Genomic DNA, 24088 nt, shown 5'->3' with positions numbered 1-24088 from the left:
TTTTACAGAACACACTTTAGAATACGAAAAGTGTCCAATTTTTTCTATGCAGCAGACAAGGACAAATAACGGAAGATTAAACATGCATTCACCGCGCGGGAATCGATGTTACGGATACGAAATACTTCAAGCACAAGATTAAGCAGTCAAAGTGTCCTACGTGCACAACATGTAACACTGTGGAAGACTTGATTGAGAGGGATGATCACATGGAGAAGACTCCACTGTGATTGTTCCTGGCATACGATGAAAAACGACAGATTCCGAAGACTGCATTTCTTTGCAAATTTGCAACGCGGCTTGAGCTTACAGCAATACGTTCTTGGATGGTGGTAAGATAGCAGGTGTGCAATCCGCAATAATAAAGGGCTGTTGCTGTTTTCTGGAGACTCTCGACTTAAAAAAAAAACATTTTACTTAATCTTTTGTGCATATAAATGTGTTTGTGATTGTACGGAATATTTGTGCGCATACATAATCATTGTATATATCATAGTCATCACTCACTACCTTAAGTAGCAAGCCAATTTGGTGAACCAAGCTAGCACCTCCGAAAACATCATGAATTATTACCACATATCGCTTTTTACAATTTAAGATATTGTGACTTGAGGCAATTGAGGTGACAGGGCATCGCTGAAGTTGAAAGAACGGCTTTTTTAAATCACTAATGAGCTTCAATATGTATTCATATTACCAGATGAGGCAGCCACGACTGCCACATTTCGACAAAGTCGAGATGCAAACGCACTCACGTGGCACTTAAATTTAGGGGCACATGAAAAAAAAAATCATCACCGGTATTCGTAACTAGTATGGAGCTCACCATAAGCACGTGCTTCGTAATGGCACCACGGTTTCGGCGCATATATTTTCAGCATTGTTTACGCGAGCTGACTAGTGTCCGGTGTTACTGTTTTCTTTAAGCGCAGGGTGGTGGTCTAGAGGGCACGGCTGTCGTATGCTATGGCCATTGATTGGTGTAAGGTAGGCAAGATCAGGTATAGAGAGAAAGATAGGAAAGAAAAAACAGTAGTAGAAATAAAGAAAAAAAGTCAAATGTGGAGAAGAGAAAAAAAGAAATAAAGGGAAGGGGAAAGAAAGAGAAACGAATAAGGCTGCCCATCTTCGCGCTTCCTTCAAGCTTGCCACGATTAATGCGAAGTTCGCGTATTTTTTTTTCCTCCGGAATGAATGCATGCAACTAACTTCTCGCGCGCAAGCTGGATGCTTGCTACTTTCATGTTCTTCAACTCCGACTCGAGTCACCCCTTACCAACAGCGCACTAAGCAAAGAACTCTTTTTTATACTTGTCAGTATTTTAAGGGGCCTCTTAGAGGATGTTACCACATTTCATTGATATCCTTTTGCACAAAATTTGCATTTGAGCATTACTGCTTAATAATTCTGTTTGCGCAGACACACTAAGAGCCGTGAGCTCTCACTCGGTTACAACAAAATACAAAATATTTTTCTGTTTGTCCGCCCTTAACGATACCTTAAACGGCCTACCCCATCCGCAGCGACCACCAATATTGCTCAAGGCCCAGCGTTCATACTTGTGCAATTGTCAATTAAATAAAATTTCATTCCACATACCTGAGGCACCATAACAACACGTCGATGTTTTGTATGTGTGCCTTTATACTGGAAAAAGCACACGCAAGTATTTATAAGAACCGTAGCGTTAAAGATGCTGCGCTGACAGTGCGACGCGGTGCTCGAAAAGGCACGTGTTACCAACTATTTGCTAAAACGACCCGCTGGTGGCACCTGCCCGTCGCTTCGCGTTTTACACCTTATCGCCTCCGAGAATGGCGCGCATCTTTCTCTGCAGGCACGCAGGCCTTCTTTCGTTTTCGGAGATAACTACCAGATGGCGCTCGTGGCTAACGTGCCTCGATGCGCTAGTTCGCCTCCGCTGCACGCTCGAGGTACTCCAAGGCCGCGTTCACACTGAGCATTCCGGCCGCCAAAAGTGCTCCGAATCCGGTTCGGCGGCGGCGAGATCCGCCGAAAGAGCCCTCTCCGCGTCGATCGCTCTCGGACCGATTTTTGCGGCGTCTGCCGCCGAATCGGTCACCGCGGACAAATAGGAGTGCTAGTCAAGGAATTTTGAAAAATGGCGGCCAAGTCCTACTCACTTGTTATGCTGCAGTGCACGTAACTGAATGTTGAGTGATTGATTGATTTGTGGGGTTTAACGTCCCAAAACCACCATATGATTATGAGAGACGCCGTAGTGGAGGGCTCCAGAAATTTTGACCACCTGGGGTTCTTTAACGTGCACCCAAATTTGAGCACACGGGCCTCGACATTTCCGCCTCCATCGGCGTAACTGAATGTTGAAACCAGCGGGAGTTTAACCTACTCTGTGCCTACTTCGCCTCTGTGTTTCGTGGAAGAGGTGACCGAGCTTGCTGTTGTCGTGACCGAGCTTGTTGCGGTCTTGCAAAGCAAAACGAACCCACCAACGCCGTTGGCGTCGGTGGTTTTTTTGCTCTTCGTGCATTACAAGACAGCCACTTGCCAGGAAAGTAAGCATTACTGTCTTTTCTTGCTTCTTGCGTACGAGAATCGTCGAAGTATACACCACCGGATAGCGTAGTAGCGTTTGCGAGCCGTGACAACAACCGAGTGACACAGCGCATCCATCCCGCGTTCGCCCCGTAGTAGATAACATATTCGGCGGCGCGAGGCGGGCCCAATGCGAACGACGCTGTGTTTCGGCGGCAGGGGAATTTCGGTCGCTGTAGAAAGCGGATGTTTCAGTGTGAACTAGGCATAACGCAGCACCTCCAGAATACCATTCACCGATTTTCGTGCGTAGACCATCAAATAAACGTTTTGTTCACTCTTTCCAGGCGCAAGACTATCGTCTTTCGGGGGCATTTGCAATGTACCGTGCAGATCCGGGCCCATTTTTTCTTTTGTGATTCCTCAGCATAGTAACCGAAGCTGAACACGATGATCTTCGTCATTTGTCGATAGATGAAAAGTGTTCTAAATTCAATATCAACGTTCTGTACAATTATTTAGGTTAGGGCCACGAAGTTGTTCCTTTGAACGTTATGGAGTTGTTTGGTGTTCGTACCAGGTTGTCGGAACCGGCTTGTTGCTTCCGCAACGTGACGTCAATACTTCAGTGTACAATGTCTTTTACTGCATAAAAACGCATGATGCATGACAAAAATCTATATTTTCTTGCGCAGTGTTGTGCACTGATCCTTTATTATTTTGTTCCCAGACACGCAGATTTTCCAACCTTCCAGAGGTGTCTCCAGTGCTGTTGGAATCAGGTTTTTCCATCTTCTTATTATCTGGGAAGTTTCCGAGTAGAACTAATGGCCTAGTCAGGATGCTGAAAGACATAATATATTATTGGTACACTGGTTGGGATGCCCACTTCTTATACACTAAATGTCAGTAATTGATCTCGTGCTTACTGGTACTTTTAAATACTGATCATCAAGATTCGGAAGGTGGACAAGAGGGACACACTATTGTGGTTTGCTTTTTAAATTGCCATGTCTGGTCACCAGCTTGACGAATCTTAACGTGTTTTTCCACCACCGTAAAAAGCAGCACAAAGCGCTGGGAAATGCATGCAACTTCACTTGCTTAGCCGTGCAAATAAGGAAAAACAGCTTGATACGCCCCAATCTCTGTCTTTGATGCACTGTCTCCGAGTGTTCGTACTGAATGCCTCAATTTTATAACCACCAGCAGAGCGCGCTTTGCGAGTTGAAAGCACTCACAGGTTCTCATGCATTCGCCTAGGACGGCTCGAAATCGAGTCGCGACTAAAGCAAAATCAGATACTTGGACAACAACATAGCAGAGATATTCTTTATAGCATTCATTCACGCCAGTGTTTCATTCATTTATAGCATTCATTCACGCCAGAGGGCCCGCGAAAGGGACGCCAGGTTTAACCTAATAGTCCCCCGAGTGGGCCAAGGTGGCTGACGTTGGGTTGGCTCGCGTCTCTTGTGAACCGAATAAAGTTGCGCAACTCACTCACTCACTCACTCACTCACTCACTCACTCACTCACTCACTCACTCTTGAAATCAAAAGGAATCCTGCGCTTAAGTTATCCCTTGCTTTCACGTTAACGCGGATAGCATTAGTGAAAAGAAAGTTTCAAGAAAAAAAAAAGAGGACGTGGTTGGTATACGTACCGTTTCTCGCTCTTTCTCCTGCTGACCAATCATGCCCCAGTGACTTCACCTTCTTACTCTCTGGATCCAGCAGCGCCGTCTGGCACAGGGCATGTCTGGGCGAGGACATACGAAAAACAAATGCATTGGCTACTTCTACATATTCGGTCATCTAATAATCTGAACTTCATCAACAGGTTCAGCGTCCTATTATTTTTGTCTGAATACTGAAATAGTCATCCTAGAAAAACGATAAGCAGAATGACACCGTCAGGAAATGCTCCTAGGGCAACACCTTTTACTCATTGTATAACTGTATACGGTGGGCCAAAATATGGTTGAATAATTATTAGAATTGGAACATAGGTAGGATTTGTCAGTATTAGCATTTCTATAACAGCAGCACTCTACAGCGACATCTATTATGTGTGCTCTCTACCGACTTGATTTAGTGTCACGAAGGCAAGTTAAATAGAGAAAAGAATGAAACCTCTTTCCATATCAGCAATCGATGCTGGTTGCTCTGCGAGCAATGCCCGACGTAGGGTTACACCAGTCTGGTGAGCTATTTTCTTTATGACCTCCCTATCAGTTTGTGCATTATTACCAGTTTTGTTCCCAAATTTTCGCACTAATACAGTTCTAATATTTACAGTGCATTTACTCTCATAAAAAAAAGATTTGCACTTACGCGCTCCAGGTGGTCGATGACGCATTTGACAGCTCTTTGGACCTGAAAATAAAAGGCTTCCATATTAGACAAAAACGGAATACGCAGAAAGCTGATTAGACAGTAAGCTTAAAGCGGACTGTATATAGGGCATGCTTATAATTGACTTAACAAGTACACGTTTATAATATGGTATTTAAAAGCTGAGTGCTGTTACCTTATTCGTTACAAATAGAGAGCCGAAGGTGCGTAGAATTGTAATCAAACTTTGATTATGTTTTCACCCTTTTTTATCACAGAGGCCTCGGTTTTGTCTTGACAAAGAAAGATAAATTAGAATATTAAGGGCACAAAATTAGTGTTGAGTACTCTTCACTATGGGTTGAGAGGAAGTAGAAATATCACGAGAAAAGCAAAGATACTAATAGAATGCGTTACTGCAATGATGAAAAGGACTCCAAATAAAAGAAGAAAAAAACCGCACAAGCAGCTTATATTGTGAAAAATTCTGATTTCTGTAAAGTCATGGACTTGAAGTTTGTGGAACGGGAACAGCTTTTAGCGCCAAAAACACACAACAATCACACCTAACGTGGCCAATAATATCTTTACGTCAGCAATCTTCACATTTGCTTGTTTCAGCAAGAAAACAATGACTATTATTTATTTTTATACACTCAAATCCGCATCCCACAATATTGAACCATACGTCTTCGTGTGCACAAACTATTTCTACATGGCCCCGTATGATGACTGCGTATACTTTTTGTCATTTACCACGATATTATAGTGACAGTGCTGACGTTAAAAGGCAGTGTTCAGCCGTTTCTGAACCGCGATAATGTAGATTATTTTTATGTGTGCGTGTAGTTGTGTATGGGCGCCACTGGCGTTACAACAACTCAAGCCTACAGACACTCACTCTGGTGGACATTTAGAAGCACGCACGTACGTTCTTCACACACACACACGCTTGCTCGCATGATATGAGCGCCGTGTCTGTGCAACTCACGTGCTTGTTGCGATCGTTTTTGGGGCACTCTTCGAAGGCACTCTTCAAGTCCTGCTGCGTGATGGTCCTAGCCAGTTGAGCCATGCGGTCCAGGTTCACGTCATTTTTGTTGACCTGAAGCCATTGTGTTTCTATTTAGGAAAACATTCTACCAATCTGTTTGCATCAGATGGAAACAATACGCCCGCTTCATTTAAGAGTTTTCATAGGGACGGTGTCACATGAGATAATCTTCACAAATTCAGCTTGGTTTTCCCTGACAGGCTTACTGCTGAGGCGCATTGCTTCAGACGCATTATACACCACCCAGAAATAATGCGCTGTCCTGTTTACAACCGCGCCATTTTGTTTTCTTCATATTTTTGTTTTGTTTTATTCGTGATGACCGAAATATAAACTCACAAGCTTGGTTGTATTATACCCTTTCCTAAATAACTCTTGTCTCGTGATAATTCTGCCTATACGCTGTAAGCCCGATTTCGCGTGAGATACTTAGTTGTATCTTTTGTACGTTTTTCTTACCCAGGCATTTTCTTATCCAGACATTACAGTTAAGAAAATATGAAACTGATTTGGAGTTTTGAATTCATCCTTGATATTTGCAATTTGTGAATCACGACAGTTTAACAGCAATTAATTGGGTTTTAACGTCCATGAGAGTTCAAGTACATTGCATATGTTCGTGACGACGTAATAAGCGCATCCACTTTTTTCATATGTTCGTTATTTTTAAATGAGGTAAATACAATACTGGGAAAAAAATTCTACGTCAAACAAATGAATTGGATGTTTCGATATAGCAAGCAGGCATGCTTTTAAAGTGAAATGAACTTACGATGTTGTAGCTGGAGAGGACACATTGCAGGCCCTGAAAGCATCAGGAAATGCGAAAATAAAGCTTAGTTTCAATCTTTGTTCATGCTTGCTTGGAATTGAAACACTCGTAAAATGTCGCAACCTCGAAGAAACGAAAAGAAACGCATGTTAATCTACGAACAGTTGTAAAGGACACGTAGTTGTCATAAAGTGTTACGACACAGACTCCGCGCAATACTATGAAAACCATTACGCCTATAGCGTAATATCTTGAACGAAAACGGAGTTTCGGGAAAGGCTCACGATAATTTTTAATGTCGAAAATTTCTAGAATGAAACTAGAAGGTAGGATGATTTCGGTAAAAATTTTTTTCGTAAATATCTTAAGTTCAGCTGCGATTGAGTCCATTCAATTTTTCTCATAGAACGCCGGTGCCACAAATATAGCCACCGTTCTATCGTTCGGGAGTCGCAGAAAAGATTTTAAAATGGGCATATTCGCGCTCGCCGAATTTTCGTCAACATGGGGGGGGGGGAGAAGTGATCTTCAAATGAAAAGAAGAGAAAACTGAGCCCCGTAACTGTCTCTGAGGGGGAGGACACCTCAAGAGTAGCTCACGAGTGGGGACAGCGACACCCAGAAGTAAGGAGAAGATAGGATAGGTGGACATGGTCGCAGGAGTCCGAGGACGGGGCACCACTCGGCGAGAGCTCTTGTCAACGTCAGAAGATGGCGTAGTGCGAGCCCAGTTGGGCAGAGCTGCTCTGTCATCGGAGTTCGCGGAGGCACAACCGGTCGGCACGAAATCCAGAGAGCGAGTGCCGTGAACATAGCTTGTTAGGAACACATCAGGGCTGAATACGTTCTAGCATCAACGCGGCCCAGCGGTCTTCTTACATTGCTGATTATTGAACTTGCAACACTTCCTTTGGAGTAGTCTACATCTACGGGCACAGTATGCAGAACGACAGTACTACATCACACAGCGAGAGGTATTTTCTGTCGTTCACGAGTGTTGTTATTAGTCTAATATATCCAACATTATCATTTAAAAAGCGATGTTTGGTACTATTACGAAGATTTGTGCTTTAACGGTAATGTGTGCTTGGTAATCTCACATCTTAATCAGTGACTGCGTGCGCATATCGCAGCTACGCTACGTACGTAGATTGCCGGGGAGATGCTGGGGTAAGGAATAGATCAGGCATTATATTTATCTTTGTTATGCGACAATAACAACGACAACAAAAAGATAACACTGAGTGGTAAAGAAAGTATTATGCTAAACAAAATAAAAGATAAGAGACGTCAAATAAAAAGGAGCGGCTAGGCACTGTACCTACACTCTCGCGCACCACATGCCCCGGTTGCTAGGGTCGAGGATAAACGTGAGGGAGTGAGAGTGGAGAGATAACACCTGCCGGTGTGCGGACACCGTCGCGGACAACGCCGGATGTCTGACATAGCCCCACTAAGAAATGCATTCACATTGAAATGTGGTGAAATTGTAATAGAGAGTACAAAGACGAGAGTCCACCATTTGGTGGACAGTTCACCAACAAATACTTTTATGCAAGTTGGTTGAGCAGAGCACGTCGGATAACCGTTGCCTGGTATCAGAATTTAAACAGGAAACTGTAAGCTCTGTAAATAATAGGAGTATAGCTGTTCCTGACAGGTGCACGTATAGTGAAGAAAAAAAAAGCTACTGGTACGGCCCAAACTGCACTTATCAATGAATCAATGAATCCAAATTCAACTTATGAACAAACTCTAATGATTTTGATTTTTATGAAGAAATCGATTATTTGAGTGATACAAAATAAGAATTTAGCGAGAATTAGGTAAAATATGATAATTACGCGTCAATGAAAATGTTACTAAAAGGAGGAAAGCACGAGAAAGTCGCAGTGTCAAGACCGAGCCAAGCATGAAAGCATGCTCTTCCTTCTCGATTCAGACCGGGAAAGAACGCAAAAAACCTTCTACGAAAAACATAAGCAATGCTATGATTCAAAGCTGAGTGCGTTTTAGATAAAGTATCTGACATATGGGAGTAATTTCTTACATCTCTGAATCTGTGCATGTCGGTCCCACGGGAGCGGCCATGGCAGGCATCATATTGAGGCACTTTCTGGAAGAGGATATCCATAACATTTATCGACAAAAGATGCTTAATGATTTAAAAAAATGAAGATATAATAATCATAATCATTAAACATTTACAATACCATGCACACCAGTGAAAAAAAAGGCTGGGGAGTGACTGCTGTGGCCTGTAGTGAAGGGTTTCCAATCGCTCGAAGCGAGCCAAAATTTTTACCAGGTGAATATTGCCACTTCTCCTACCAGTCGCTGTCATCCGCACTGACAGAGACTTGACAGCGACAGATCATAGTTGAATCTTCTGGGTGTCTAGAGCACGCATGCAGTGATGAGTGCTTACGTCTGCGGGGATCTTCTTCACCATGCAGCTCCTCCAGTCGTCAAACTGCTGACCTGCGAATATCAGAGAGCCGTGACTGCGCGTGAGTCCAAATTCTCATTATTTGAGAGAACAAAACTGGGGCAATTTCGCGACGGTGCTCGTTTCCACGTTAGACACACTCTAATGGATCCAACAGACAATTGTGCCAGCCGAGGGAAGATCGCTGCTCTAAACAAGTGTGTAATAATTATGTCATAAACTGAAATAAATTAAAGTGGACAAAACATAACCCTATTTATCTACAAGATCTGAGCCTCCAACCTTCAAAATGCGCGTCTGATGATATGCCAATACAGGAGGTGCCTCCCCATCACTTCGTTGGGTAATAATATAAGTGTAATAACGGAATTGTATAAGCCAGCTCAGCTTGTTGCCAAGGCAGTGAGTGCGAAATTAACATTCTTTTTTTTTTCTTGCCAGAGAGCTTCGCTTCACACGCGACCATTGTCAGGTGTCATTTTACTTTAAGTTTAAGTTATGTTTACCGTTTCTTTATATTTGACTTTTATCTATATGTACTTCTTTATTAAGATCTGCAAATTTGCACAAAGGTCGACACTAAACACTTACAGAAGGCGAGCTAAAATATAAGCGTACAAAAAAACGAGATTTGTTGTCATTTATGTTCGTAAGCCATTGCCTATGTATTGAGTGTATCAAAATTGTTTTTATAATAAATATACAAATGCACATAGGCCACTGATTTTAGTTCCAGTTATATCAATGATGATGTGAGAACTCTGTTTTCTTAAGCTCGAACCCCCCCCCCCCCCAAAAAAAAAGAGCGAGCACAAACTTCATTCAAATAATCGCTTTGAAAAAAAAAAGGCAAAAACTATCTATGAATACACACGCATTTTTTATCAATCTGCAAAACAAAAGGACCAGAAATTACTTTTGAAATTGTCAGTGCTCATGTGTTCTACATTTTCTGAAAGATAAAGCAATTATTTTACAGGTGATTGCAAAATCCTAAAAGTGAATTTCTTCAACAAGGCTATCTTCATCAGCAGCAGCAGCCTGACCACTGCAGAGAAAATGCCTCTCCCATGATCCGCCAATCAACCCCGTTTTGTGATTTCTGCTGCCACGTTATACCTGCGAATGTTTTAACCTCATCGGCCCATCTAACTTTCTGTCTTCCCTTTCCTGCGTTTCCCTTCTCTAGGAATCCGCAGTTAGTTATCCTTAATGAACAGCAGTTATTCTGCCTATACGCCGTGTGCGGCCCATGTCCTTTTTTTCTTAATTTCAACTATGAGATGCATAGCCCCAGTTTGTTCCCTGACCAACTCGGCTCTCTTCTTGAGTCTTAAAGTTACACCTATCATTTTCCTTTCCATAACTAGCTGTGTCGACCACAATTTAATCTGAGTCCTCTTTGTAAGCAACCAGGTTTCCGCTCCGTAAGTAAGCACCGGCGAGATGCAGCTGTTATATACCTTCCTCTTGAGGGTTGGTGGTAGAATACCATTCATGATTTAAGAATGCCTGCCTAATGTGATGAACCTCATCCTTATTATTCCAGTTATTTTACTATCATTGTTCAGCTCCGCGATTGCTACCTGTAAAAAGTAGATATATTCCTTTAAAACTTCTATCACCTCTCAACCCATCGCGAAGCACTGTTTGTTGCACATTAGTTTGATGCATATTCCTTTTCAAACCTACTGTTCTGCTTTCCGTGTTCTGTTCAGTAAGGAGTTGGGTAGCAAACTGGATGCTAATATCTGGTTAACCTCCCGGCCTTCTTTCTCTCTCGCTCTCTCTCATCCCATGAGTTACTTATCAAGGCAACGCTATCAGCAAAGCGCAGGTTACTAAGATGCTGTCCATTAACTTTTATCCTGAAGTCTTTCCAATTTAGTACTCCAGAAACCTCCTATAACGGCGGGGTGAATAGAATGAGAGAGATTATATTTCCCGGCCTTACATCATTCTTTATTGTGATTCTGCCACTTTATTTATGGAGAACTATGGTGGCTGTGAATCCTCTGCAGATTTCTTCCGGTATGTTTATATAGAAGTTGATGATGCAGTGATTTCATAGTGCCTTGATCACTGCTGATGTAGGGAATCACAGTGGGTGTGATTAGTGGGTGTGATTCCCTACATGCACCATAAGGCACACAACCTAAAAGATATCGGCGAACGTGTCGGAATCAAAGTTGTAATGCCGGCACCTGATAAGTCATCTTGCCTATGCCCTATCTTTTCGCCGGTGAAGAAGCCAAGGGAGTTGTGTCAAATAACGCATCGAAACAAGTTCGTGGATTGCTCGGAGGGGGTACAGTGTTCCGCTTTCCTGTGGCCGAGTCTATGTAGGGCAGACTGTGTCAATGTCCACCTAACTTGAGCATCGCAATAAGGTGCACAAAGGAACGGATGGGCATCTCGCGCATCACTGTCGGGAATGTGGGTTCAAGCTTTTTTTTTTTTCAATAATACCGTTGTGTTATATAGAAACTCGGAATTGACTCCAGACTAATTGTCGAGGCCGCTGAGATGAAGAGGGGTGATTTAATTGTGGCTTGTGCTCTTTCGACTGCCTTGACAAACAAGGAACTGCACTTTTTGGAGTGTGCGCTTGAGACACTTACATAATGCGCGCCTCGGCGCTTCTGCAGACACTGTCAGCGTGATGTCTAACTATGAAGTCTCCACCTAGACTCGCGCCGGCGCATACGTTATGGACACGTTTTGGCGCGAATAAACTCTGCATAATTATAGCATGATATTTTTCGATTGTTCTGTTAATCTTGTCTTGCTTTAATGCTTTTTCTTTGTGAAGGCTACACCTATATATTTGCTGTTCCTTTCGAGTAAAATTTGAGTTGAAAGTAGTGCTTGTCCTGTGTCATTCGGTCGTCTTACGTACGTGCCTTTAGCGCCTGCGTAAGTTATTGATCCCACGAAAGTTGGTACGAGTAACAGCAACAGATACTACGGTGAATTCCTGGTATCTGCGCCATTTGCACGGACGCGTTAACATCGGGCAAGGTGCCCGCGTGATGAACGGAATTTTAAGTCGACCCACGAACATGCTACTCATGGTTACCTTAGTGGGAGATTAAGGAAATTTATGTAGGGTATCTATAGCTTTCATTCCTGTCTAAATATTCTCTCCTACATTTCATAGCAAATCTAAGACATCTTGCTTATGTGCATGTAATATAAATGTATACACATTGGTAGTGATTGTGTGAAGGGGCACTCCAAAGATACATGGGTGTGCTTGTAACAGATAATCATCAAACCCTCAAAATTACGCGAAATATTTCTTGTGCGAATGCGATATGTTCCTGACAGTCGAGTATAAGCACTCGGCAATGCAGTTTACGAGATCTGATGGTAGCGCCAGAACACACAGCCTAGCGAGCAGACGCAGCAAAACCGAACTTGCCCCTGCATATTATTTTCTTTTCTTAGTTGTGAGCAGGGGGGGTCACGGCTGATTATGTAAGCGCCCAGGAAGGCTTCTTTGAAAACGTGCCAAAATAGGGTTCTGACACTTCAGCGTGTCAATGTGTTTAGCGAGAGTTTCTTTTTTGGTATCCCTGGCGGTCGTTATCAACAATGTTGAGGTGGCCCAAAAAGCTTCGGCGCGCCCTCTTGTTCACTGTCGTATGCCTATTAAAGCTAGAAAAAGGTGTTCTTGGATCACTTGAATGCGTAATAAACAACGAACGAATAAAAAAAAAAGAGTGCGTGTATATACATACGGTGGTTGGTAGTGCGGTCCTTCGCGCTCGTTGCCATAGCCACGAAACAGGCGGCCAACAGCAGCACTACGGCGGTCTTCATTTTGCGCAGTGTCAGCAGCGTCGAAACGACAAGAGCTGCACAGAAGGCGACACGACGCTTTATCCCAGCTGCAACAGCGTCCAATGCACGCACCCACCTTTCGTGCACAGAACGTCGACTTTCCGGCCGTTAGCTTCTGCAGAGAGAGAACCGATGCGGTCGCTTGTCCGAATAAAAAAGCCGCGTGACTGGTTTACGCCGGCCTATATAACCTGCTAGTCTCCGCGTGTGTGTGTCTGTGCGTTTATCGCTGTGCCAGAGGCGCCACGTGACAGGATGCGCCTAACAAAGGAGTAAGTGTATCCTTGGCGGCGAGCGTCTCGCGTGGCACGTAGAGGATGCGTCACGACGCTTCGTGCCATGTACGGGTGAGGTTACACACCACGCAGAAAGTATACGTCGATTACGCAAACCCAAGGCAAAGCTGGCAGTAGCCCACGAGCACAGCCACCACGCCGGAGTACTTACGTGACCGCTTTCCAGTGTGTTTCTTTGTAGAAAACAAATGGCACCAGCAGTTTTCTCGCCAGGTCACGTCTTATTAAGACTCGCAGTTTCTTCTTCTTTTAAATTTTATTGGTTCACTTCATGCAGAAAAGAGCGGTTGTCTTTACCTTGGTGATGGTATGCTGAGTAGGACGAGCCCTATGTGCACGCGGGACTTTCCGGGTAGAGCTAGAACGCCTGCCAGGGAGCCGCTGTTTTGATTTCGTCTGCAAAATTGTTCGTGGAAAGAAGTTGTGCCATGTCGCGCCGTCCTTCGTTAGCGCCTCTATAGTCTAATAGGCTGCGAACCTCACGCATAAACGGCAGTCGCAACTTGCTTTTTGTTTGAGAGGACAGTTACACGCAAGGGTGCTCATAAACAGTAGAGAGAACTAGCGCTCTCAATCAAAACAATGAAAGGTGAAATAGAACGACAGTGTGTTTAGAGTGAGGCATCTTCCTTGCTGGAGAAGATAATTCTTTACGTCGCTATTCATTTCCCTTTCCCGCTTATTACCCGGCTGCCTACAATTACCTAGCACCGGAAACTACTAACGCAGCCACGGAGCTGTGGTAAAATGACTTTCGAGTAGCCATTCCTCATTTTAAGTTATTATAAAACTGAGCCTTCATCGGAAAGCTTTACGAGGTGCTACTTTTTTGACCGCGGCGATAGGACTTGATCGCACCCAGGTTTAACAGCAAAAAGAAAAACAAAAAAAGCAAGACGATTATATTATATGCTGTTGCGATGTTTTTTATAGTTTCTATAAGTTAAGGGCTGGTTGGGAAATAACGTCTGTGCCGTAATTCTGCCTTGCGAGCCCATGATAAGGGCCTACCAAGAGGGCACTTCAGTGTCCATTTTAAACTATAGATTGAGCAACCAGAAGCTGGACTGGTATTATGGCAAATTTACTAATGAATTTCACTCAGCCGCTTTATGGAAAGCTGGTTCAACGCTACATGTTATTGTCGACATTCAGTCGGGAGTGTTGCGAGATTGTTTAGTTTCTTTTAATTAAAGCCCCTAAAACTTGCAATAGCTTCACAAATTTATATGCTGTCTGTGTGCCACGGTGGTGTAGCGATTGCGTTGCTTGGCTACTGACCTGAAGGTCGCCAGGTTCTTTACCGTCCATGGCAATCGCATTTCGATGAAGGTGAAATGCTAGAGCGCCGTGTACTGTGTTATCTCCGGGCTCGTTAAAGAACACTGAACGGTATAATTCCAGGAGGCCTGTTTGTCAACAAATACGCTGATAAAAGTAGACGTAATTTCTTTTTTTGGTAATTTAGGCTTCAAAATGGCTTACCTTTAGATGTATCTAACGGCATCCCAACAGACAGACAGACAGACAGACAGACAAACAGACAGACAGACGGAGAGACACACAGACAGACAAAGAACTTTTTTTCAGGTCCTGAGGAACTGCGTTGTAACGGCCCCATTTAGGGGGAATCCATAGCAGTCGTGGGCCGCTCCCACGTAGGGACCGGAAGACCGTGGTCCTCCGCCCTCTCGCAGGCCGTCTGGACAGCCTGAAGTTGAACCAAGAGGTCGCCGCTGTTAAAAGCTTCCTCCCAGTCCTCTTCTTTGTTGAACTCTGCGTCACATAACGCAGGACATTGCCAGAGCATATGAGGTAATGAGCAATACGCCTCTCCGCAGTCCGGACAATGCGGCTCGATGTTGGGCGAAAAATGACTGAATCTGCCTCGCGAAGGAAAATACCCCGTTTGGAGCATCCTGTAGGCCGATAATTGCGGTCACGTAAGTTTAGGATGAGGAAGTGGAAAAGCCCTCCGAGATAGATGATAATGAGTCATGATCTCGTGGAAAGTGAGTGGTGAGTCCCTGTATCTTCCGGCGTCCCCGCCTGCGAATCCGCCGGGACCGCCGCGGTGAGCGATACCTCGCGCACGGTCATGGGCAAACTCATTGGCGTTGGGGACATCAGGATGTACGTTGGCCCCCATGTGGGCTGGGAACCATGTTATGGTGTGAAACCTGGCAGCCCCCTCACAGCCGAGGATGGCCGCTGCCTCTCGCGAGATCGAGCCCGAGGCGAAAGCCCTAGCTGCGGAACGCGAATCTGTAAAGACATTAGGACGCGATGGGTCCTTCATTGCTATGGCGATGGCGATTTGCTCAGTCACCATTGCCGAAACCTTTCTAACCGAGGCAGAGCATAGGAGTGTGCCTCTATGATCGACCGAGACCACTGCGAAGCGATCCGAACGCCCGTACTGGGCTGCATCGACAAAGGTCGCGAGATGCGGTCTGTTTGCAACTGATTTTAATAAGGAACGGGCCCGAGCTATGCGGCGCCCTACATTGTATTGTGGGTGGACATTTCTTGGAAGTGGAGCTACCGAAAACGTGCCTGTGATTGAGGGTGGTAGTGTTACATTACGCTGGTTAGTCGCCGTAGGACCGCAGCCTATGGATTCCAGGATGCGCCTACCAGCCCTCGAGGACGATAGTCGCACGACCTGAGCCATCTGCTGGGCCTCGATCACCTCCGAGAGGGAGTTATGCATGCCCAATTGTAGGAGCTTCTCGGTGCTAGTGTGGATAGGCAAACCTAGAACTCGCTTTATGCTTTTGCGCATTAGTGTATCAATTCTTGCCTCTTCTCTTTTGGACCAGCGCAACGCCGAAGCGACATAATTAATGTGGCTCATGAGAAATGCATGATAGAGCCGAAGGAAATTACTCTCGCTCAGCCCACCCCTGTGGTTCGAGACCCTGAGTATGAGCCTAAGCATGTTCTCCGTCTTGGAGGTGATGCGGGCTATAGTTCGTGAGTTGCCCCCCTTGGACTCTAGCAGGATTTCGAGGACCCTGATGGAGTCCATCCTGGGTATTTTCTGCCCATCCCGTGTTTATAAAGCTATGGGAATCTGTTCTAAACGAGTGAGGTTCCTCAGTCCTTGTCGGGTGGGTCTGTATAGTAGTAACTCAGACTTTGCCGATGACAGGCTCAGGCCCGAACCGACTAGAAAGTTCTCCGTGATGTCTAATGCCTCTTGAAGCGCCTGCTCTACCCCGGCGTCGGACCCTCCCATGCACCACACGGTGATATCGTCTGCGTAGAGAGCATGGTTAACCCCGCGCACCGTAGCGAGTCGCTCCTAGAGGCCCTTCATGGCAATATTGAAGAGTAGAGGAGAGATAACTGCCCCCTGTGGGGTGCCTCTCGCTCCCAAGGTAAATTCCGTGGATTGAATTTGACCGATCCTAATGGTAGCCCTGCGATCCCTGAGAAAAAACCTAACGTATGCGTGGAACCGTTGTCCTAGACCCATAACCGAAATTGCCTCAAGCACAAACTTGTGCGAGATATTATCAAAAGCTTTGGCTAGGTCTAGAGCTAGTATGCCTCTAGTATCCCTGGTGTTGTTGTCAATGATTTCTTTTTTGGTAAGGAGCATCACGTCCTGTGTGGATAGTGCAGCTCTGAATCCTACCATATTGTGTGGAAATAGCTCTCTGCTTTCTATGTACTCGGATACCCGATGGTGAATCCCATGTTCGGCTACCTTGCCCACGCAGGACGTAAGCAGATGGGTCGCATGTTCTCCAAAGCCAGAGGTTTGCCTCGCTTTGGGATGAGCGCTACCGAAGCTGTCTTCCAGGATTCGGGGACGTGCCCCGTCTCCCAGATTTTGTTGACTTCCTCGGTAAGCTTCTCGATGGATTTGCCATCCAAGTTACGTAAGGGATTATTTGAGATTCCATTCGGGCCCGGTGCAGAGCGCCCGTTGAGCTCGTGGAGGACCTTCCAGATTTCTGGTTCAGTGAAAGGTGCGTCCAGCTCCGCCACCATTCCACCCCTTTAATGCGGATAGTCCGCATCGCCGGAAGGGCCCAGCGGAAGATAGCTGTCCGCTAACCTCTTCAGGAGGGCCTTTTCGGACACTCCCTTCGCTTTTTGGTTGTGAACGATTCTGTCAATAGCCAATCGCTGATTTCCCTTCGACTGTGACTCATCAAGTAATTGTTTGAGGATGATTCATTGGGCCCCCACTCTCATCTGTCCGTCAACTGAAGAACATACTTCATTCCACTGCTGTTTGGAGAGTTCAATGGAGTAGGCTTCGATCTCGCGATTGAGTTGCGCAATTTTCTTTCGAAGTCTGCGATTGAGCTTTTGCGTCCTCCACCGGGACAGGATGGAATTCTTAGCCTCTAAGAGATGCGCGAGGCGTGCATCCATCCGATCAACCCTCAGGTATGTTTTGACAACTCTGGTCGCAGCATTAGCATCCTCTTTGAGCCTTGCAAAGAGGCTGTCTAAGCTGTCGTATTCATCCTGGTCCTCCTTCCGCAATTTACGAAAGGCATCCCAGTCCGTTACTTTAAATTCCCTGGGGGGAGCTGCATTGACTGCTAGGGTAATAGCCACTATGAAGTGGTCGCTACCTAGATTCTCTTGCAAATTTTGCTACCCTGTTCCGGCGACGTTCTTGACGAACGCCAAGTCTGGAGTTGTGTCTCGGACCACCGATGTGCCAATTCTTATCGGGTATTGCGGGTCCGTAATCAATTCAAGAGAACAGCTAGATACGGCCTTTAGGAGGTTGTTGCCTTTGGGGGACTGCCTGGCATATCCCCAAGCGTCGTGCGGAGCATTAAAGTCTCCCGCTACCACGATGGGGGCCCCCCTGGCCAGAGCCACCGCTTTTGCCATGATCGAAGCGAACCCCTGCCGCTTGTCCGACGGCGAGCTGTACACATTCAGGAGGAATACGCTGTTCTTGAGCCAGCTGTTGGGGATTATTTCGAGGATAATGACCTCATCCTTGCTGTTGCCAAGCTGTAGTTTGTGTTCATGAAAGGAGCACTTTTTTGCGACCAAGGTTGCCAAACCGCGCTTCCCTTGCTCGCGCACCGAGACGACTCGATATCCCGGGAAAGTTAGCGCATCACCGAGAGTTTTCTGTAACATAATTACGTGCGGTTTGACCGCCTGAGAAGCAATAAAGTGCAGCAGTGGAGCCCTGCGCCTTTTGAAACTGGCACAGTTCCACTGCCACACGACCAGTTCATTAGTGTTGTCTGCCATAATTACTGTTCTGAGACAGCCAATCTCCTGTCGGGTTGACTGTTACCGCGCCTGCAGGCGACTGTGCCCTCTTCGGGCCTTTCGGAGGCGAGCTACCCGAGCTAGCGCTGCCTGTGTACCTTCAAGAGACGACACCCTTTTCAGTAGGGTAGTCATGCTATCAGCCAGTTGTTTAATCGATTGCTGCATGCTTGCCAGAGCCTTGCTGTTGGATTCTGTCTCCATAGCATCCCACTCCCCTTGGGGGGGGGGGGGGTGAGGCCCTACGTTTTCCCGAGCGCGCCTGCACGTCCCCTGGTGGGGGAATCTGTTGTCTCTCACCCTGCGAGGAGTAATGTTTGCGGAACGACTCAAGGTCAGCCCTCAGCTGTTGAATCTCTGCCTTAAGGCAAGCATTCTCTTGGATCAACTTAGCTACCCTGGGGTCTTCCCTATGCTCTGGCAATGGTACCTGCGTTACCTCTGGTGGCGGCGCCGCTGGCTTCGGCTTGGCTCGATCCGCCCAGGTCGGTACTTCCTGGATTCGTGCCCGGGAGCAAGAGCGCCCTTTGGTGCGAGCGCGGCCCCTGGAGCGGTCGCGCCGGCGGCCAGCCGGCGTGACGGAACGCCCCTGCCTGGGAGCACTTGCCACGCTGGAATCCCTTGACCGGTCCTCTTCGGCCAGCTGTTGCTGAGACTTTTTGACGCGCTTTCGGCGCCGTCGTCTTCTCCGTCGCACGACGTAAGGAACTTGAAAGCGTTCTTTGCACGTTCTGTCCGCCGTCGGATGTGGGCCTCCGCAAAGGGCACATTTCGGCAAGCACTGGTGATCGTCAGGTGGAGACACGAGCCCACAGCCCCTGCACATCCTCTTGTTGGGGTTGGAGCAAACATCGGCCCCGTGACCAAGTCCTCCACACGCGTAGCACACGTCGGTTTGGCGCTTGTAGAGCGTGCAGCGCAGCATGCTGACGCCGCATATGACATAGTTTGGTACCTTCATGCCGTCGAAAACCACTACCACAGTGGTGGTGTTCTTGATCCTTTTGGCTTCTAGGGCCTTCGGATTTCGCTGGTTGACGATCATCGTTTGGAGCTGGGCCTCGCTGATGTCAGTGTCCACTCCTCGTATGACTCCTTTACAGGTGTTATCGGGGGCCGCGACATATGCCGCCACATGGTACATTCCTTCGCTTATCCGAATCTGTTGGATCGCGGCGTAGGCGTTTGCGTTCTTCTTCTCCGGTGTGGAAACTACGAGAATGTTCTGGGCGATGTTTGGGCAAACGATGTTCCCTTCTGTCTCTGCCGGGGCAAGAGCAGCCGCCATGGCAATAGCCTGTGCGAGCCTAATTTGGCTTACTTTTCTGACGTCAAGTCCGTCCCTCGGCCTGACGATAATTCGTATGTGGTCCCTCGGCAGCCGGGGGAGCCTCGATGCAGCTGCGAGGCGCTTCATTGCACCTTGCGGGGCTGCCGTGCGGCGGCCTCCCTTCGTGCCCACATGTGATGCGTTGCCCGCGGAAGCTGGCGTTTCTACACGAGCTTTCTTGTTCCTGCCCAGCGCTGTCGTCCAACCCGGGCGATTGGCTTCTTCGTGAGAGATTTCCTCTCCTTCCACCATCTCTACTTCGAGCATGTTGCCCCTTTTCTACCGCCCCTCGCCGTCAACGCTAGGCTGAGCCCGGCAGGGTTAGCCGAGCCACGGCGCGTTCCACAAGAAAAGTTCCGATAATTCGGCAACAGGACCATTCACCGAAAAAAGTCTAGTATCGACGTGATCCTCAGAAGAAACTGCGTCGAATGAAATGCAGCTCGAGCACAGGCACCGCAAAAATCCTAACGAAAACATTAACAGAAACGGGAGCCGATCTTCTCGCGTCCGCACTGGTCAGCGTCCCGTGCGTCCGGCATCCCAACACCTGATTGCAAAGTCAGCAAAAACTGTAGAGAAGCGATAATTAGGATTACTAAATAGACGGTGAGACATCTGCCAGAGCCACTCATAGAAACTGTAGAAGGCAAAACATGGCGCGAAAGACACGCATTAATTACGCAGATTTGTCAGCGCAAAAAAAAAGAACATTTAGAGAAGAAACACACACATAGCTGTGCGTCCATTCGCAATACAGGCGAGTGGACACACAAACCGGCCATAGACTAAGAAATGAAGGTTTTATTGCTTTAGAGCGTTATAAAGAAAAGTAGCGGAAAAATATGGCACGCGACACTTCAAGCGTTAATTATAGTAGAACGGGCCAAAGCTGTCAATTTAAAAGGTTACAATGGTGAAAAAGATTACTACGCTGGTGTTTCGGCTCCTTCACGCTGCTTTTACTTTGTACAAATGTGTGACTGATCAGCCCAGTGAACCACGCTTTTGGAACTTATAAGAAGTATTTATTTTCAGTTGGAATACATCGCATTATTCTTCTTGCCATTCAAAAAACTTTCGCCGAGCGTATTTTTTTTTTGTATGCACCTTGTCATCTGTGCAGTGTCGCACCTAGTGGGAGAACGTTGAGAGGCATCAGAAGTGGTAAATTGAACGTATCTGAAAAAAAAAAAAGAAGGCGAATACTCCAATGTTTGAACAGCCTTGAAAAACAAACAAACATGGTTATTATATTATGCACAGTACTGCTGATTGGGCAAGCTGCTGCATTATACCATCGTATTGCTATAGCGCAGTTCAGTCTGAGCATAGAGAAAAAAAGGCAACAGCGAAGGAGGTAACCACAGCGCTCATTCTGTTGCCTGTGTCTCTTTTCTTCACTGCTGCCTCTTTCCTTCCTTCTCACACTTAGCTGCACTATAGAAATGCAATATGTGCAATACATTTAATTGATATTGCAAGCCTTAATTATTTAGTATTTCTAGTCCAGAAAGAGCCAGAATTTTCTGAATACACACTTAATTTATTATGAATAATCAAAGAAATTTTCTTCCACTATCCAAAACACGTTATTGTGCCCACACATTACTCACGAGCATCAGATATTGGCTAACATTCAAGTTCACTTGAATCTTTCCCTTGCAGCCAAAGCTGTATCTTCGAAATAGACCCTTCAATAAATCTGTAACATAATTAGAAAACCAGAAGCTTTTCTGGTTAACCTTCCTGCCTCTTACATTTCTGTTTCTTTGATTCATTTAAAAAAAGACGACTCCGACCTGCCGAGGAAGATTATGTCAGCATGTCTCCCTAATGATACTGCAATATTACGTAAGAATTTTTAGCTGCAATCTGCAACGCATCAGTAGGTACGCAGCAAGCGAATGGGCTGAAAATTTAATGGTGGCTGTCTAATTTATCATTTATTCATTTGATTTGTACACACAAAACACACAAAAGTAAGAGGAAATAGGAATGGAACAGTTGGCAACTGCCACGTCCATTCCTTATTGCAAGCACATTCTAAAAAAAGGGATGAGTTCAGGAAATAGGAAACATATGTGACACGCATACAAAGATCTCATCAAAGTGTTGCATCAGTAGTGCTATTTTAGGTTTCACAATGCAACGACGGTAAAGTTTGATATTAAGGGCACGGTCACGATCCCTGGCCTGCGTGCAAGCTATCTCTAGTCATCAGCGGCTGAATCGTATACCTTTCTACGTACTGCACTCTCAACCACAGGAAACTGGGCAAAAAGTCTTGCTCTTCCTGAAGCAACCGTTTTCTCGTACGGTATCGTTTCCAGAGTTACGTGAAATCAGATAAAAAAGAAGTTAGTTGCCAGCCTTCCTCTGTTTAACATTGGAATTAGTTGCCATAGCGTTCATCGCTTCGCAATTGCGGTGAAACTAGGACTCCTGTTTCCATGGATCCCACCCTCACACTTGATATATCAAGTACTGCGAGCCTCAGTCGGTCATGTTCGTTGTGCGCAGTTAGGCAAGTACTCACACCACCCCGCCTCCCCTGCTCCCCTCCCGATTTATCTTTACTGTTCCACTAATGTGACTGTTAACCCGCCAAAGTGGTCTGGTGGCTAAGGCCCTCGGCTGCAGACCTGCAGGTCACGTCATTGAATACCAGCTGCAGCAACCACATTTCGATGGCGGCAAAAGTGCTTTCGGCCCGTGTGCTTAGACCTAGGTGTGCGTTAAAGAACCCCACGTGGTTGAAAATTCTGAATGCCTCCACTATACGGCATATTTGATAAGGAAATTATGGTTTTGAAACAATAAACTTGACAATTGATATAATATTACTAATATAACTGTTTGCTTATGATTGCTGATTTGGCTCTTCGTAATGCTCTTCGCGTAATGAATCTCTATATCGCGCGAGCGTAACTTAAAGTGCATAAAATAGTACTTTATTGCATGTGTCAACGGCATCCACTCTAGGGTGGGAAGACTCACCGTGGCAACGCCCTGTGTCAGTGTAGAAGAGAATCGTGACAGATAAGTTTATGGTAAAGAGACAACAAATATTGCCACGGTGTCGTGACGTTCACAAAGGCAGCAGTCAGCGTATCTAATACGAAACTATTTATTTCGCCCAACTTGTGGTTGGGAAACGAAAACTTAAACTACGGCAAGCAGTGCAACGTCATGCTTTGACATTGGCAAACATAGCTTCGGCCGCCGTCAATAAATGTGATCACTGTTAGGACGTGCCATCTTTAATATACATCACGCATACAACTTTCCAACCTTTGAACGCTCTTATTCACCAATGCTCTGCAATAAACATGGCTGTTCGAGTCCTGTGCGCAATTTAAACTAAACGATCTACGTTCGAGAAGCTTGGTGATTGACACCAAGCTTCTCGAACACTGATGCTCGGTCTGCGCCGGGCATTGCTGACAGTATTTGTGGTTGTAAGCCGAATACAGCAATGCTGAAACAAGAAACGGGCGTGGCAGTATTGTTATATGTAAGGCTACCGTTCCACCTAATCAAAAGCAGCCTTTATTCGTTTTGATTTTATCGATGCCAAATTTCTTCCTGAAAGGGACGGCTTACTGCTCTTCTATAGTTGAGTATGAAGTACTCGAAATCGTTAAAATTTTATCTAAACACATGGGTCGGTGCATTTGTGTTCATTATTTTCTCTGCAAGAAAGCAAGGTAAAATCTTATAAAAACGGTATAAAACTGCACTTACAAAAGCTTAGTAAACAGCCACTCCAACTACGTAGCGACAACGGTTTTCACTCCCTTTTGGCTTCGTCTGGTACAGGGCAGGACTGCGTGGAAGAACATAAAACACCCAAATAAAAAGTTAACCCAGTGCGGTGATCACATCACGCAATTTGACAAAGCGACACATTGCGCGACTCAACAAACTGATTTCATATCAATGTCAGTGCATTAACTGTGTGACTTATGATTGTCATTTATCATATTAATCTGGCATGGCCATTATTGACTTTTACTGTCAGAAAACCTCAATCAGGGTCTTCCACTAGGTAATTAATACGTCTCTATTTACATTTTCATAGATGTTTTGTCATGGTAGTAAAAGACGCCGAATATTTTCTGCACCATTTCTAAAGCACTGTCCCCAGCAAATATTCTTACATAAAAAGGCCCTGCAACACTTTTCAGAGTTATAATGAAATAACATTAAATACTGTTAGCGC

General features: G+C 45.7%; 2 protein-coding genes across 2 annotated transcripts in view; both read right to left on the bottom strand.

Moving 5' to 3' along the window:
* Positions 1–3196: 3196 nt before the first annotated feature.
* On the bottom strand, positions 3197–13189 carry LOC119174307 (uncharacterized). Its single transcript, XM_037425158.2, has 9 exons — positions 13052–13189; positions 12873–12989; positions 9109–9161; positions 8731–8796; positions 6681–6713; positions 5846–5959; positions 4855–4896; positions 4185–4279; positions 3197–3362 (listed from the first exon to the last, which is right to left on the bottom strand). Exons 2-8 carry the CDS (start codon positions 12952–12954, stop codon positions 4238–4240), a joined length of 432 nt encoding a protein of 143 aa, XP_037281055.2. The 5' UTR covers positions 12955–12989; positions 13052–13189; the 3' UTR covers positions 3197–3362; positions 4185–4237.
* Positions 13190–20869: 7680 nt separating this feature from the next.
* Positions 20870–24088, bottom strand: part of LOC119174308 (uncharacterized) — a 41523-nt gene continuing 38304 nt past the window's right edge. The window contains exons 8-9 of the mRNA XM_075895793.1: positions 23611–23692; positions 20870–21045 (exon numbers count right to left, since the gene is read on the bottom strand). Coding sequence (XP_075751908.1) covers positions 23657–23692 — 36 coding nt within the window. The 3' untranslated portion in view covers positions 20870–21045; positions 23611–23656. The remainder of the gene's footprint in view (positions 21046–23610; positions 23693–24088) is intronic.

This window comes from Rhipicephalus microplus, chromosome 5 (genome assembly GCF_043290135.1).
Source record: "Rhipicephalus microplus isolate Deutch F79 chromosome 5, USDA_Rmic, whole genome shotgun sequence".
Classification (NCBI taxonomy): Eukaryota; Metazoa; Arthropoda; class Arachnida; order Ixodida; family Ixodidae; genus Rhipicephalus; species Rhipicephalus microplus.
Note: the sequence above shows the minus strand (reverse complement) of the source record. Positions and strands in the feature narration are given on the sequence as shown.

What these genes read in the sequence shown, in the direction of transcription:
- LOC119174307 (XM_037425158.2), bottom strand. Translation starts at nt 12,954, where the DNA reads ATGAAGACCGCCGTAGTGCTGCTGTTGGCCGCCTGTTTCGTGGCTATG. An exon ending in AAAACGATCGCAACAAGCAC is followed by an intron (nt 4,897 to 5,845) that starts GTGAGTTGCACA and finishes TTTTATTTTCAG; the next exon opens with GTCCAAAGAGCTGTCAAATG. An exon ending in TCATCGACCACCTGGAGCGC is followed by an intron (nt 4,280 to 4,854) that starts GTAAGTGCAAAT and finishes GTCCTCGCCCAG; the next exon opens with ACATGCCCTGTGCCAGACGG.